The 14,695-nt window shown below is 38.0% G+C and overlaps 1 protein-coding gene across 5 annotated transcripts in view; it reads left to right on the forward strand.

Annotated features, from left to right (window-relative positions):
- The window catches only part of SNCAIP (synuclein alpha interacting protein), a 152,662-nt gene that overhangs the window by 113,537 nt on the left and 24,430 nt on the right, over positions 1-14,695 (forward strand). For all 5 annotated transcript variants that reach the window (XM_072141245.1, XM_072141278.1, XM_072141254.1 and 2 more), the window contains 2 exons: positions 2,736-2,915; positions 11,610-11,723. In XM_072141245.1, the coding sequence (XP_071997346.1) occupies positions 2,736-2,915; positions 11,610-11,723 (294 nt within the window). The remainder of the gene's footprint in view (positions 1-2,735; positions 2,916-11,609; positions 11,724-14,695) is intronic.

Raw genomic sequence — 14,695 nt, forward strand, 5'->3', positions numbered from 1 at the left:
GTTGTCTCATTCTATGATTTCACTAGAAATGATATTGGTTATTGATGAATTATTTGTTCTCATTTGTGATTGTACTTTTTTGGGGTTATGTACGTGACATAAAATAAACTTATATTTCAGACTAAATCTTCATGTAATCTTTTTTTGCATATATTTTTATTGAAAATGTTAAATAAAAATATATAAATCATCTATATGTAATCTTAAAGAGTATTTAAACCTTTAAAGCATTTTTGATTTTATTATTTTCTTATTTCAGAAATGAAAGCACAGGTGATAATAGTAAACTTTGTAACATACTTAAGTAAAGCCGCTTCTCTGTGACTTTTTTTCTGTTATTTCTCCTGCAGTGAGCAGTGTATAGGAAAGCCTTCCGAGCTCTCCCCACTACAGATCAATAAGTAGGCTAATTATTACCTCTTTTCATACCTAGCGAATATTACCCTTGATGACTGAGGAGCTGAGGAGTTGAGACTATCCAGTGATTGTCAATGATTGTCTGTAAAGAGTTAAAGAGAACCCGTCAGGCAAAATAACCCCCTAAACTAAATATATTTTCATAAACTGCCATTAGAGAGCATTGCCTCGATCCCTTCATTGTCCCTCTACATGCCTGTAAACCTAAGCATTGAGGTCCTAAAGCTCTATGCAAATGACCTGTGAAGTGTCCAATGAAGCATTAGCATATTCAAGCTATCCACTCTATTCATGAGTGGGAGGCACAGCCACACCCCCAGTGCATGACTGACAGCCTGTATAATGGTGTGAGGCTGTATAATGATGCGCTTCCTGGTGCTGGCGCTCCCTGCAGCCTGCGTGTGTATAGGAGAGATACAACAGCTCCAGGCAGCCATGTTATAGCAGAACATGTCAGGTACATGTGTAGCTGATGTCTGTGTCTCACACATGTGTATTAGGAGGATGCAGCATGTCAGCAGATAAAGCACAGACACTAGCAATGCTTTACTATATATTACAGGGGGGGGGGGCAGGGGTGACATCACTGCCACTGACCATGTGACCAGCCTCATTTACATAATAAAGAAAAGATGATTTTATAATAAATAATGTATGAATGGACTAGATAAAGGCTGGGATGGAATCCTTGTGAGCTGCTCCAACAGGTAGAGGTGACAAATAGTGACAGAGACCTGATGACAGGTGTCCTTTAAGTCATTATAAATTATCAGGTTCCTTTATCTCTCAGCTTTCAGGGGATACAGGATAGAAATCTGATTTACACAAACTGCTTAAATATGGAAGAAAGGCAGGGAAAAAAGGAAGACACAGGAACATACATCTTTAATAAAGTGTAATACAAAGTTTAATACAATCATCTGCACTTGAATGGGACTGAACTACTAATGAGATCACAGGCCATTGAAGCATAACTAGCTCTCACCAACACACAGCATTGTGAGGGTGCCAGATGTCAAACCCTCATCATCCTAATATTGGTGACCAAACCTTAGAATAAGTGATTTAAAAAAGCTCTGGAAAACACCTTTAAAGGAAAAAAGGAATAATTTTATATTTAAAAAAATTTTAATTTTTAATATCAATCTATGGAAGAAACCATTTTAACAATTGAGAATGAACTTTCAACATTTGTAAAAAAAAAAAATTTAAAAAAAAGTCACTTTGGCCTAATGCCATCTTTCTGGCACAAGCAAACCCTGCTTTATGTCTTGCTGGATGTCACACTTTGTACAAGTTATCCAGCTGAGATACCAGTTATCTTACATTCATGGCTAACACGACGGACACTTTGGACAGTGAAGTGTTATGCTGAACCACTCAGCTGAAAATGTACAGAACTGTCAAAGAGGGGAAACAGACAAGATACTAATAAACACAGAATTTTTCATGGTCATTTGGGCCACTGATGTTCTTTGATCTGGTGTCTGCATTCTCTTCCCATGACTGATCCCCTTATAATTGTGCGTGTACAAGTATCACCCCAGAGCAGATATGAAGGGGTTGGTCTGAATTTATGTTCTTACTAAGGAAATATGTGTTCTAATTATTACTTTATCCTTTAGCAGTATATTACAAGGATTGTCACATTTTTTTCCTTTTTTTAATTCACTTTTATTCACATTTCTATATCAGAGGGTGAGTACCCACTCCTACACGCTCCTCTGATTCCACTTCTTGAGACATCAGCATCAATATCCCATTGCAGGCCTCATCGGTAACAATGTCCAATGACTAGTGGTGACATGGCAAGATCACTGCTGAGGCCTGGTGACCTGCTCCGAAGAGGACGTCAATTCTCATGTCAGACAGGGAACATAAAGAGTCGGGAATGGGCATGTGATTGTGGAAGGGGAGGAGCGGGAGTGGTGTGTAAGCTTTTATTTTGGTGGCACCTTGAACATCAGATTTTGAAATATAATATATGACTCCCGTATACCACGCTGTCCTATGTAAGCTGTCCCTCTGCTAGGAATGATGGCTGTCTGTTACATATCTCCATTATACCCAGCTTTTCAACCACTGAGCATAAATTGGGAAGATGAGGAAGTGGGGGATTATTATTCTTTAACCACATTTTGTCATTTTTTTTTGCTTTGTACATAAACTTTTCTTTCATAGTCATTATCACTTACCCCAAGGGACTTATCTGCCCTTTCCAGAACATATCCGTGACTTGTTTTCAGAGCTAATCTTGACTTTTCAGGACATGGTTACTCTGTCTAGAAACATGATATCTCATCCTTTTCTCTTCACAGCCTCACATTGCTGTAGATAATTTAGACCAAATCCATGATGAAAATGGAAACAATCTTCTGCACATTGCAGCATCCTATGGTCATGCCGAGTGTTTGCAACATCTCACCTCACTTATGGGGGAGGATTGCCTAAGTGAGAGGAATGAAGAAAAGCTGACGCCTGCTGGATTGGCGATAAAGGTAATAGTTATGCCAAAAAATATTCTAGTATTTCTGCCTTTAAAATAAAGAAGTAATTCAGATGTAATCTAAAGCAGAGATGGATAGTCTACAAACGTAACCACCAGCCAAGAGGCTAGCTGCACAACTGCTAAGCTTTTCTGCTTCTTAAAGGGAATCCTTTAAGGAAATTTTGACCATGCAAAGCAGCTGCCAGTGTTCGATATTGTCCCTGGAGATCTGTGGTTATTGTGTGCATATTGTTATAAGTAACAGTTCTGTAAAAAGTGAAGTTAAAATCCAGGTCGGCAGCTCTTGCAAGGTCTTTGGTCGGGTCAGCATGAAGAGCCTTCTGCTTTCTGCTGCTTCACAGCTTCTCCCATGTGCTATGAGTAGCACCTGTATCAGGATTTTGTTGGGTACTTACAACAATTACTCGGAGCAGAGGGGATGGACTGTGCATCAGTTCATTGCAAAGAGCCAAAAGCTCTTCAGGTTGTAAGATCACTTGTAAGAGGTGTAAGCCTGGATTAAAAGTTCACAGTCTTACTACTGCTGCTTACTACACACAAAGGTATGGTCACATTACTGTTCAGAGTATATACCTAGCATGTCAGCAGTTTATTGTGGTCAAAACTGATGATGGATTCCCTTTAAGTTTCTACTTGGCTGTACATATCCAATGAAACCAACTTGAGTTGGTTATGCTCTGCCAGTTGTTGTCCATACAGTATGAGTCTACTGGTTGTGGTTTGGCCTGCGTTCTGTGAAGCGTTTTACTACATAGCAAGATATTAGATTCAATAGACTGGAATAGCAATAGTTATGTATTCCCTTTTGACTTGACCAATATTTTTAGAACATTCAATATAGATTCAGATTTTTAACAATGTCCTTGGGCTTCAATATAAAATTTGTAACAAGCCAACATCTAGGGTTCCTCCTTAGGCACCGAGGCCGTGGTGTGACTGCTACCCCTGCACCTGCTATATCCACACCCCTGTATAAATCATCATACATTACATTAATGTTCCCTTTACATTTGATAATTTGAGCCTCTTACGTGTTAACCAACAGCCTTTTCCAAAAACGCTTAGTTGACACTTTGGTTGTAGCATAAATGTAATAATGCAGTAATTAGAAATAAGGCCAAACATTGCGTCTTCATCTGCTCATATGTTTTACAACTTAGCAAGTATATATTTACTTTTGAGTTTAATAATATGCCATATTGCGCCTTTAGAAAACAGATTCTTTAACTTGGTCCAATAAAAAACTATCACCTCCATTTAAAGTGTTGACATTTGATTTTCTGCATTACTTAAGTTATTGGATACCTGCCATTCCCCAATAAAAGGCCTATAAACCAAAGAACTTATGAAAGAGGAGAAAATAAATGAAACTCATATATTTCTCAAGAACGGCAGTGTTACAGTATATAAGGCACAAGCTCCATGATTTACATCAGTATTTGTGGCTTTCGCCTATTTTACTTATTTAGCATCTCCAATGTGCTGTTATAAAGCCCCACTGCTCCAGTGTGTTATAAATACTAAATGCAGTGATCTAGCTTTCCTCCACCTATAAAAGTGCATACTTATATCCTTGCATATTTCGTTCCTCTCTTTTGACCAGGTGCTGATATTTTCTCATGTTAAAGCTTATGGCCACCTTTACAACTAAATATTTTATATTATTTCTTTAGCTTTAAAATAAGAAATTTTTAATTTATCTTAATTAGTGTTGAGCAGACACAAATCTCAGTCAGAAGTTCGGGTTCAGATAAGGATTCTGCTTGACCACCTCCGCCAGTAATACCTCCGATTGGTGCTGGAACAGTTAGTGTCCCCTTGTGGGACAAAGTGATATAAAATAAGTAGGTTTTGAATAAAAAACTTAAGTCTAAAAAAAAAAGTTGCAAAAACAAACACATGAATCATTCTTGCTTAAAAAAAAGAAAATCACATACTACATTTTGCATATCCACACCCAAACCAACCCAAGCTATAAAACTATAATTTATTCCATATCACAAAGTTCGGGTTCAGATACAGATTCGGCTTGACCACCTCCACCAGTCGTACTCCCGATTGGTGCTGGAACAGTTAGTGTCCCCTTGTGGGACAAAGTGATATAAAAAAAAGTAGCTTTTGAATTAAAAAATCAAGTCTAAACAATCACACCCTACATTTTGCATATCCACGCCCAAACCAACCTAAGCTACAAACCTATAATTATTCCATACCACAAAAACTTAAACTAAAAAAAAAAGGAAAAACAATGATCATATGGACATTTCTTAGTTATTGATCACACACAAATTATATTAATCGTAATCAAAAATCTTTATGAACTCCTAGTATGTACACCTTGGGGCTCATTTACTAAGGGTCCGAATCGTGCACTTTCGTCGGGTTTCCCGAAGATTTCCAATTTGCCCTAAATTGCCCTGGGATTTTGGCGCACACGATTGGATTTTGGCGCATCGCCAGCGGCTTTCACGATTCGTCACATTGCCGTCAGACGATCCGACTGATTCGGACTGAGCGCGGGATTTAACTTTCAAATTGTGTTGCCAGACAAAGCACTTACATGCACCAGAAAGAAGAAGGTGAACTCCGGCGGACCTGAGCAGGAAGCGACACATGCAGGATATCGCGCGCACGATTTTAGTGAATCGCGGCACATGCATTATACGCAGACAATGGGGCACATTTACTTACCCGGTCCGTTCGCGATCCAGCGGCGCATTCTCTGCACAGGATTCGGGTCCGGCCGGGATTTGTGAAGGTAGTTCCTCCGCCGTCCACCAGGTGGCGCTGCTGCGCTGAAAATCATCTCAACGCGCCGGAATGCACCACCTCGGACCAGGTGAAGGTAAGCGTTTCCCGAGCGACACTTTTTCGGTTTTTAAATGCGGCGGTTTTTCCAAATACGTCGGGTTTTCGTTCGGCCACGCCCCCCGATTTCCGTCGCGCGCATGCCGGCGCCGATGCGCCACAATCCGATCGCGTGCGCCAAAAACCCGGGGCAATTCAGGTACAATCGGCGCAAATCGGAAATATTCGGGTAACACGTCGGGAAAACGCGAATCGGGCCCTTAGTAAATGACCCCCAATGTGCTGTGCCCCATTATGTTAAGTAGGCTGGACATTTTTATTAGGAAAAAACTGCAGATTTGCATTCTTTTTAAAACATACTGCACAGAAACAATTAATAAATGTTCACCAGTAGCACATTTGAAAACCAAATGAAAACTTCATTTCATCCAAAAAAAACCCCCAAGACTCTATACAGCTATGGTGACAGAAAAAAAAAAGTTATAGCTTGTAAAAGCAATTGCTGGAAAAAAAAACCAAGAGAAATGGTCCAAGCATCTATGTGGTAAACAGGAGCAGAGATAAGGGGTTAAGATGGGTACATCATAAATTGTAGAAAACATGGCTGCTTACTTGTACAATCCTTGTACAATCCCTGTAAATGCACTGCATATGGCATTCAACTAAGGTCCTCTGGAGTTGAGCTGAAATTCCACACGCAACCTGTGGACAGAGGTTCTGCCGGTGATAGCCATGTTTTTCTAATTTTGGACAATGCGGTGAAATGAGTAGTTTCAGGGCATTTGTGACACAGATCTTTCATGTTGATGAGGAATTAATGAGATTTGTTATTGTGACACTAGAGAATGGGAATGATGACTATAACCTCCTGTCCTTCAGGGCTAGTCAGCATATTTTGTTTGCAAGTCCTTTGATGTCAGAATAGATATATAGGTATATAGTTTCACCCTTTAGAAACCCTGTAGGACAAATATCACAGAAAACAAGTACTGTAGCTGGAGTATGGATTGTTGGGTAAAAAATAAAAACAAAGCCAAGTAAAAGAGTAACCAAAATGGTCTACATACGTATCATTTAAGGGTTTGTCTGGGACCCAAAAACAGCGCCATGCCTGACAATGGTGTCAGTATTGCAACTCAGCTACATAGTTATGGAGTCGAGTTGCAGTACAAGAAACCATGGCCATGTTTTCCAACGTCCGGACAACCCCTTTAAATTTAGTCATCATAAACCTATGAAGCAACATTTCTGCTCAGACCAAGAGAGTCAGAGTGCTCGCAGTTTTTGAAGTTTGTGTATGAACAAAGTCTAGATAATGCCCAGTAGTTAGTTTATTTTTACATTTTTAGGACTCCAGGAGGAATAATATGAGGACACCACAACAGAGAGATCCAAGAAAGGATGATCCAGCATTTTTGTCTTATGCAGTCATCTACTATATATGTATAAAAACTAACTAACATTTAGCTTTTACCCTTATAGTAATTCTTTGTATAGTAAATTGACATATTGCTGTTGCTTTTATTACATGCCCTGTACATAAATACCATATTTCAATTCATGTCAAACTATTTGAAATGTACAGAAGCAAAATATGTTGATTATTAATGGTGCTTAAAGTCACTTGAGTAGAGCAACATCTACTTTACAGACTTGATTCATAACCCCAAGTGTATACAGACGGACAGGTTTTCTAATGCTTTTGCCATAAGGTTCAGTCATGGTGACTTTTATTTTGGATAGTTTCCAATGTGGAGTCTGTCTGGTTCAACAAAGATTAAATATATTTGGAAAAAGAGTAAAGAGGGAATTCTCTAAGACACCTTCCAGTCATAAATAAGGCATAATCATTTGGGAAGAATACATAAAATATACCTCTTAGGCTACAAATAGCCGATGCAACTTACGTTTTATGCTTTTTTATTCTTGGAATTTTGACTTTAACCCAATATTTACAAATGATTAGCTATATTACAAGTCATAGACCGCAGTCCTATAGCTAGGAGACATGTAAAGATTTCAGCGAGAACAGGGCTTCTTCCAATAAAAGTTAATGTCATAAAATGGTAGCCATAACTTAATTATATTGCTTGTCTTAGAAATAACATGTAGTCATAACGACTAACTTTCCATTGTTTCATTTGTGCTAACTCCCAAGCTAAACTTTATAAAAAATCTATAGCAATAATTCTGATCTCCATTTCCTTATAGAGAACAGACTGTGCTTATAAATTATTTCCTCCATCAAATGTATTTGTATTTATTTTGGTATTTGACCCCTTAACCCCTAGGCGCACCAGGACGTTATAGTACGTCCCCGGCGCTAGATGCTTAGCGCACGGGGACGTTCTATAACGTCCTGCTTCTGGCACCGGCTCACGAACGGAGCCGGTACCAGAAGCAGCGGCTGTCAGCTGTCTAGTACAGCTGACAGCCTGCGCTAACACCCGCGATCGGAGCCGGCTCCGATCGCGGGTGTTAACCCCTTACTCGCCGCGGTCAAACATGACCGCGGCGTGTAAGGGTGTTTGCGCTGTGGATCGGATCCCCCGTGCCGCTTACCGGGGGATCCGATCCACTTCTGGGCAGCTCCGAGGACTGGCATGTGCCCCGGAGCTGCCCAGTCTCCATGGCAGCCAGACCCCTTCCGGGTCTGGCTGTAAACTGTCTGAGCATGCGCAAGCTTGCTCAGACAGTTTACACTGCTCTACAATAAAATAGTATTGTAGAGCAGTGTATTGAACTTAAACCAGTGATCAGAGCATCACTGGTTTAAGTTCAAGTATGTAGAAGTAAAAATATGCAAAAACACTTAACACTACACATTATAATAAATAAAAAATAAATACATAAAAATATAAGCCCCTAAAATGTCACTTTCCCATAAAAACACTTAATAAAGTATAAAAAACACAAAAAACCCCGCATATTTGGTATTGCCGCGTCCGTAACAATCTGTATAATAAAACAGAATCGTTACTGGACCCGCACGGTACACGCCGTAGAAAAAAAACGCAAAAACGTTCCGAAAAAAGATAATTTTTAATTAATACCTTATCAAAAAATGCTCTAAAAAGTAATTTAAAAAATGTTATGCACTCCAAAATAAGCCCACTAAAAAGAACAACTCTTCTCGCAAAAAATAAGCCCCTAACCAGATTTGTCAGCCGAAAAATAAAAAAGTTATGCATATGAAAAGATGGTGATGCTAAAATGAACAAGATTTTCTCCAAATTGGTTTTTATTCAGTACAATTGAATAAAATACACAAAACCCCCACATATTTGGTATCCCTGCGTCCGTAACAATCTGCATAATAAAACAGAATCGTTATTAGTTCCGCAAAGTGAACCCCGTAAAAAACAAAACAAAAAAAAGCTCCATAAAAAAGATCATTTTCAATTAATACCCTATAAAAATGCTCTAAAAAGGGATTTAAAAAATGTTATGCACTCTAAAATAAGACCACTAAAAAGAACAATCCTTCTCGCAAAAAATAAGCCCTTAAACAGATTTGTGAGGCAAAAAATAAAAAAGTTATGCATATGAAAGACGGTGATGCTAAAATTAACAACATTTTTGCCAAATTACTTTTTATGCACTAAAAATGGGAAAAAAATAAAAAATCTATATAAATGAGGTCTTTTTGTAATCGTGGCGACTCATAGAATAAAAATAATATACTATTTTTATGGTATGGTAAACGGGCAAAAAAAAAACCCATAAAAATCTTCCTGAAAAGTGATGATTTTCATTTCCTCCACCAACAAAGAGTTAATAAAATCTCACCAATTAGCCTATAGATTCCCCTAAATTACGTACCAGAAAAGTGCATCTCATGTGGCAAAAGAAATAAGCCCCTATAGGTCCACATTAAAAAAAAGAAAAAAATTATAGCCTGTACAATGTGACATAGAAAATCTGATCTGGATGGCGCCTCCTTCCCTTCTATGCCCGGCCGTGCGCCCATACAGCAGGTTACCACCACATATGGGGTATCGGTGCATTCGGGAGGAATTGGGTATCAAACTTTGTGGAGCCTTTTTTTATTTAATCCATTGTAAATGTTTAATTTTCCACCCAAAATGGGTGTATTGTGAAAAAATATTACAATTTGCAGACTGCACCTCCATTTTGTTTTAACCCCTATAAAACACGTAAAGCGTTAACAAACTTCTTAAAAGTGGTTTTTCATACGTTGAGGTGTGTAGTTTCCACAATGGGGTAATTTACGAGTCTCGCTATTATTTAGGCCTCTCAGTGTCAATTAGAAGTTGAGCAGGTCCATCTAATACAGGTTTTGGTGATTTTACAAAAAATGTGAAAAATGATACCTAAATTCTGAGCCTCATAACATTCTAGTAAAATATGTGGAATCTTAAAAAACCATGCCAACATAAAGCAGACATTTGGGAAATGTAAGTTATGAATTTATTTGGGTGCTATGACTATCTGCATCAAAAGTAGAGAATTTAGAACGTTGAAAATAAAGAATTTTTCCAAATTTTTTCCAAATTTTGTTTTTTTTCATAACTAAACACAAAAGATATCATCCAAATTTTTAAACTAATTTGAAGTACAATGTGTCACGAGAAAACAATCTAAAAATCCCATGGATATCTCATAGCGTTCCAAAACTATAACCACTTATAGTGACACAGGTCAGATTTGAAGAATGGGGCCGCGTCCTTAAGGCCAAAATAGGCTGTGTCCCCTAGGGGTTAAAGAAGTTGCCTTTCCATCTCACCAATATAACATGTCATTCACTCAATAGAATAATTAAAACATAAACGTAATGTGTGGTAATTGTTACTTCACCACCGGATCCTAGAGACCCACCATACGGCAGCACTTCAGAGTAAGAAACCTCAGCTGACTTGTTTAGATTACAGATTACCCACCGGTGATGTGCACCTGACATAAAATCTCAGGGACTAGAATTTCTCTACTTTTGAGAAGGTAAAAATAATTTAAAAAAAGTTCCTAGCACAATGTAAGAGGTGGTTGATACCTACTTAATTATTCACACTTAAAAAATCATGCTTTTTTTCTTATTAACTAATACAAAAATGACTGTTGATTTTTATTAATTTACTAATATTTGTTTTTTGGGGTTGGGAATCTGGTTATTGTAAATAAGTAAACTTAGTAAACTGTAAATAAGTAAACTTATTGTGTTACTGTAACTTTGTACACTTGTTCCACCATTTCAGAATTTAGTCCTCTTTTCGGTCTTCGTAAAAAATGTAGGCACGAGATAATGGGGCTCATTTACTTACCCAGTCCTGTTGCGATCCAGTGGCGCATTCTCAGACGAGGATTCGGGTCGGGTTTTCCGACGGCCACGCCCCCGTTTTTCGTTGCATGCAAGATGGCACCGATGCGACACAATCCGATCGCGTGTGCCAAAAACCCAGGGCTATTTGGCGCAAAATGATAAATTTGGAAAACGCAATTTGGACCCTTAGTAAATGTGCCCCACTATCTGGGTAGTTTGGGGCAAACAGGGTGACAATGTTTAGTGGAGGAGGGATTTTTTTTAAATTTAATTGCGGAATATTAATGTTAATATGTTAATGTTTAGTCTAGTTTAGATGAATAATATTTATATCCATTTACTTAGTAGTAATGATCACTTTACATGACCTTTTAGCAGTACAACAAAAGCACATTTTCACTTTTCCTTTTTGATATGGGAAGGATTGAAAGAGTGAAGCCATCACAGTTGTAGCTTCTTAACAGTAGGCCCCCCTTTTTACATTGTGACCTTTTCCTAAAATTTCTTTTTGAAAAAACACAACAAAATATAACTCAGTTTAATTTACATCATAGCATTGTTAAAGGAAATAAAATTGAGAATATTTTCTTTATTCAGATGGGTCAACTGGAGTGTGTGCGGTGGATGGTTAGTGAAACAGAAGCCATTGCTGAGCTAAGTTGCTCAAAGGATCACCCTAGCCTTATACATTATGCAGCAAGCTATGGTCAGGTATGTAAATATCTTTGAAATGCATCATACCAATTCATTGTATTATTCTACCCTTTATGATGCCACCACTTTTAAAGCAGGTTTAAAAAAAAACACAAAAAAATGTAAGTTAAAGACATGCTGTTACCATACTTTTACATTTTTAAATAATTCCTGGTAGCTCCTTCTTTATTATAATTTTAAGCTCTCTCCTAGAGGGTCACTTTAATGTAACGTGAATTTTAAGTCTAATAACTTCAAAGTTATACAGGTCTAATAAAGGACTAAACTTGTGCCCGGCCTGTCCAAAGGTTATAGTTGACTTCAGCATATCTTTAATATGATATACATGTAGCACAAACTATTTGGAGGAATGGACAATACTTTACTGGTATATTTTGTAAATGTTTACAAAGCGAAGAGCAGTCACCATTGTAATCTCCATTGTATATAAAAGCTTTACAGAGTGAATTTCCTTATCTGCATCTACAGGTAAAACCAGACGTTTATACTGTACTATATATACTATACATTATTCTATATAAAAAGACACATATCAATGCTTTTCTCATCTGACATGAAATCAGAATAAACCTTCCCGTTTAGATCAATTAGGATTACCAAAATTATTTATATTTTCCAAATGCCAGAATAATGAGAGAAATAATATTTTAAGGCATTTTTATTACTTTCTGCTAAGTCAAAAAATATAAACCATTTCATTAATACATAAATAGTTTTGGATGTCTTTCCACAAGCTCTTCACAAAAGTTGGTAAGAGTTTGGGCTCATTCCTCCTGACAGAACGGGTGTAAATTAGCTAAGTTTGTAGCCGCTTTGCACCTGTCTTTGCAGCTTTGCCCATAAATTTTCTATAGGATTAATATCAGGGCTTTGTGCTGGCCGATCCAAAACATTGACTTTGTTATTCTTAATGGACTTTTTACCCAGTTTGGCAGGATACTTCAAGTCATTTTCCATTTGGAAGGCCCATCTGCACCCAAGCTTTAACTTCCTGGCTGATGTCTTGAGATGTTGCTCCAGTATTGACATATGTTCTTTCCTCAAGATGCTATCTATTATGTTGAGTGCCCCTGTCCTTCCTGCAGCAAAACTACCCCACAACATTATGCTGCCACCCCAAGTGTTTCATAGTCGGTATGGTGTTCTCAGACTTACAAGCCTCTCTCTTTTTCCTCCAAACGTAACAATATTTATAATGGCCAAACAGTTAAGATTTTGTTTTTTTCAGACCACAGGACATGTCTCCAAAAACAGGGCACATTTACTTGCCCGTCCGGAGTAGTTCACAGACGCGCCCGATATCCTGCATGTGTCGGTTCACCGCTCAGGTCCGAAGGAGTTCACCTTCGTCTTTGTGGAAATTAGTGTACAATTTGAATCATAAATCCTGTGCACTGTCTGAATAAGTTGGATCGTCCAACACCATGCCCCCGATTCCTGACGCATGGAAGCCAGTGCAGCTGCACCAAAAATCGATCACATGCGACACAATCCCACCTGTTAAATACCTGTTAAAGCTGCACAAATCTCAAAACGGCCAACAGTCCAACTACAGTGTGATCTGCGACCCTTAGTAAATAAGCCCCAAAGTGTTTGTTCCTGTGTTCATTTTGCAAACACTAATCTGGCTTTTTATTTTTCTTTTGATGTAATGGCTTCTTCCTAGCAGAGTGGTCTTTCAGCCTATGTTGCACAGGACTTGTTTCCCTGTGAATAATGACACATTCCTGCCAGCTTTAGTCTACATCTTCCGTCAGGTCTTTTGCTTTTGTTTTTGGGTTTATATGCACATGTCAGTCAAAAACATTCCCTTTCACATATGAACAAGGCACCTTCAGTTTTTGGCAAAATGTGCCCAAGGATAAACCAGACTTGTGCAAGTCCACAATTCTCTCCCTGAAATCATGGCTGATTTCTTTAGCCTTTCCCATGATACTACGCAGAGAAGCAGTGTTTCAGGCATGCCTTTGAATCGACCCACAAGTGTTTCTTTAATTAACTCAAATGTTGCCAATAAATGTATCAGAATTTTCCAAAGAAATTACATCATCATATGGACTGCCCCCAATGTTTTTAAAAGCACAGTAATATTAGTGTATGTAAACGTTTGATTGCAGAAAGTAATAAACTAGTTTTTCTCTCTGTTTGGCATTTGGCAAATATAAATAGTTTTGTTTATTTTATTTACCTAAAATGGGAAAGGTTTATTCCGATTTCATGTCAGAAAAACATTCATTGGTGTCTTTTTATATAACCTATGTAAACTCCTTGTTTCAACTGTATTTGTAACATCGAAGATGTTAAGTCGATGTAGGGTTTTGTGGACATGGCTGGCTAATAGAGGGTTGAAGATTTATCAGGCTTGACTTAAAAATTCATAAAAATTTCGCTCCCTTAGGGAGATGGTACAGAAGCATACAGCATAAAGATTTGTCAAATTTTCCAGGCACAAATGAAATGTAGACTCCAGCAAATTTGACTTTAAATACTCTTTTTCCATGATAAATCTCTTATTTGGCTAATCGATTTACTTATATTCTAGTAAAGTTGTTACGGGGTGCATTATTGGCATTGACTGCTGTAACTGTGAGTAGGTACAGAGGGCAGAAAGTACTGCAGAAAATGCTGATAATATACATTTTTGCAGTAACACCTAAACAAATGCAGGAATTTGGGTGAAAAATGATGCGGGAATGTGGTATGACGATATCGGTGAAATACATACAGTCAGGACTTTGAACTTAACACACAGGTCATATTCTCCCGGCGAGACTGAATAATAGCTCTAAGCTGCCGGACTGGATTAGTCTGATAGAATAATGGAAATTCCACCTCAGTCACAGCCTTAAATACCAAGCAGTGACAGCTCAAATATCTTGCTGTCATTTACCATGTGATATACATTCGTTTAAAGGGCAACTTTTTATAATTACTACAAAAACCCTCAAATTCCTCCTCCACTGGACATC

Source organism: Engystomops pustulosus, chromosome 1 (assembly GCF_040894005.1).
Source record: "Engystomops pustulosus chromosome 1, aEngPut4.maternal, whole genome shotgun sequence".
Taxonomy (NCBI): domain Eukaryota; kingdom Metazoa; phylum Chordata; class Amphibia; order Anura; family Leptodactylidae; genus Engystomops; species Engystomops pustulosus.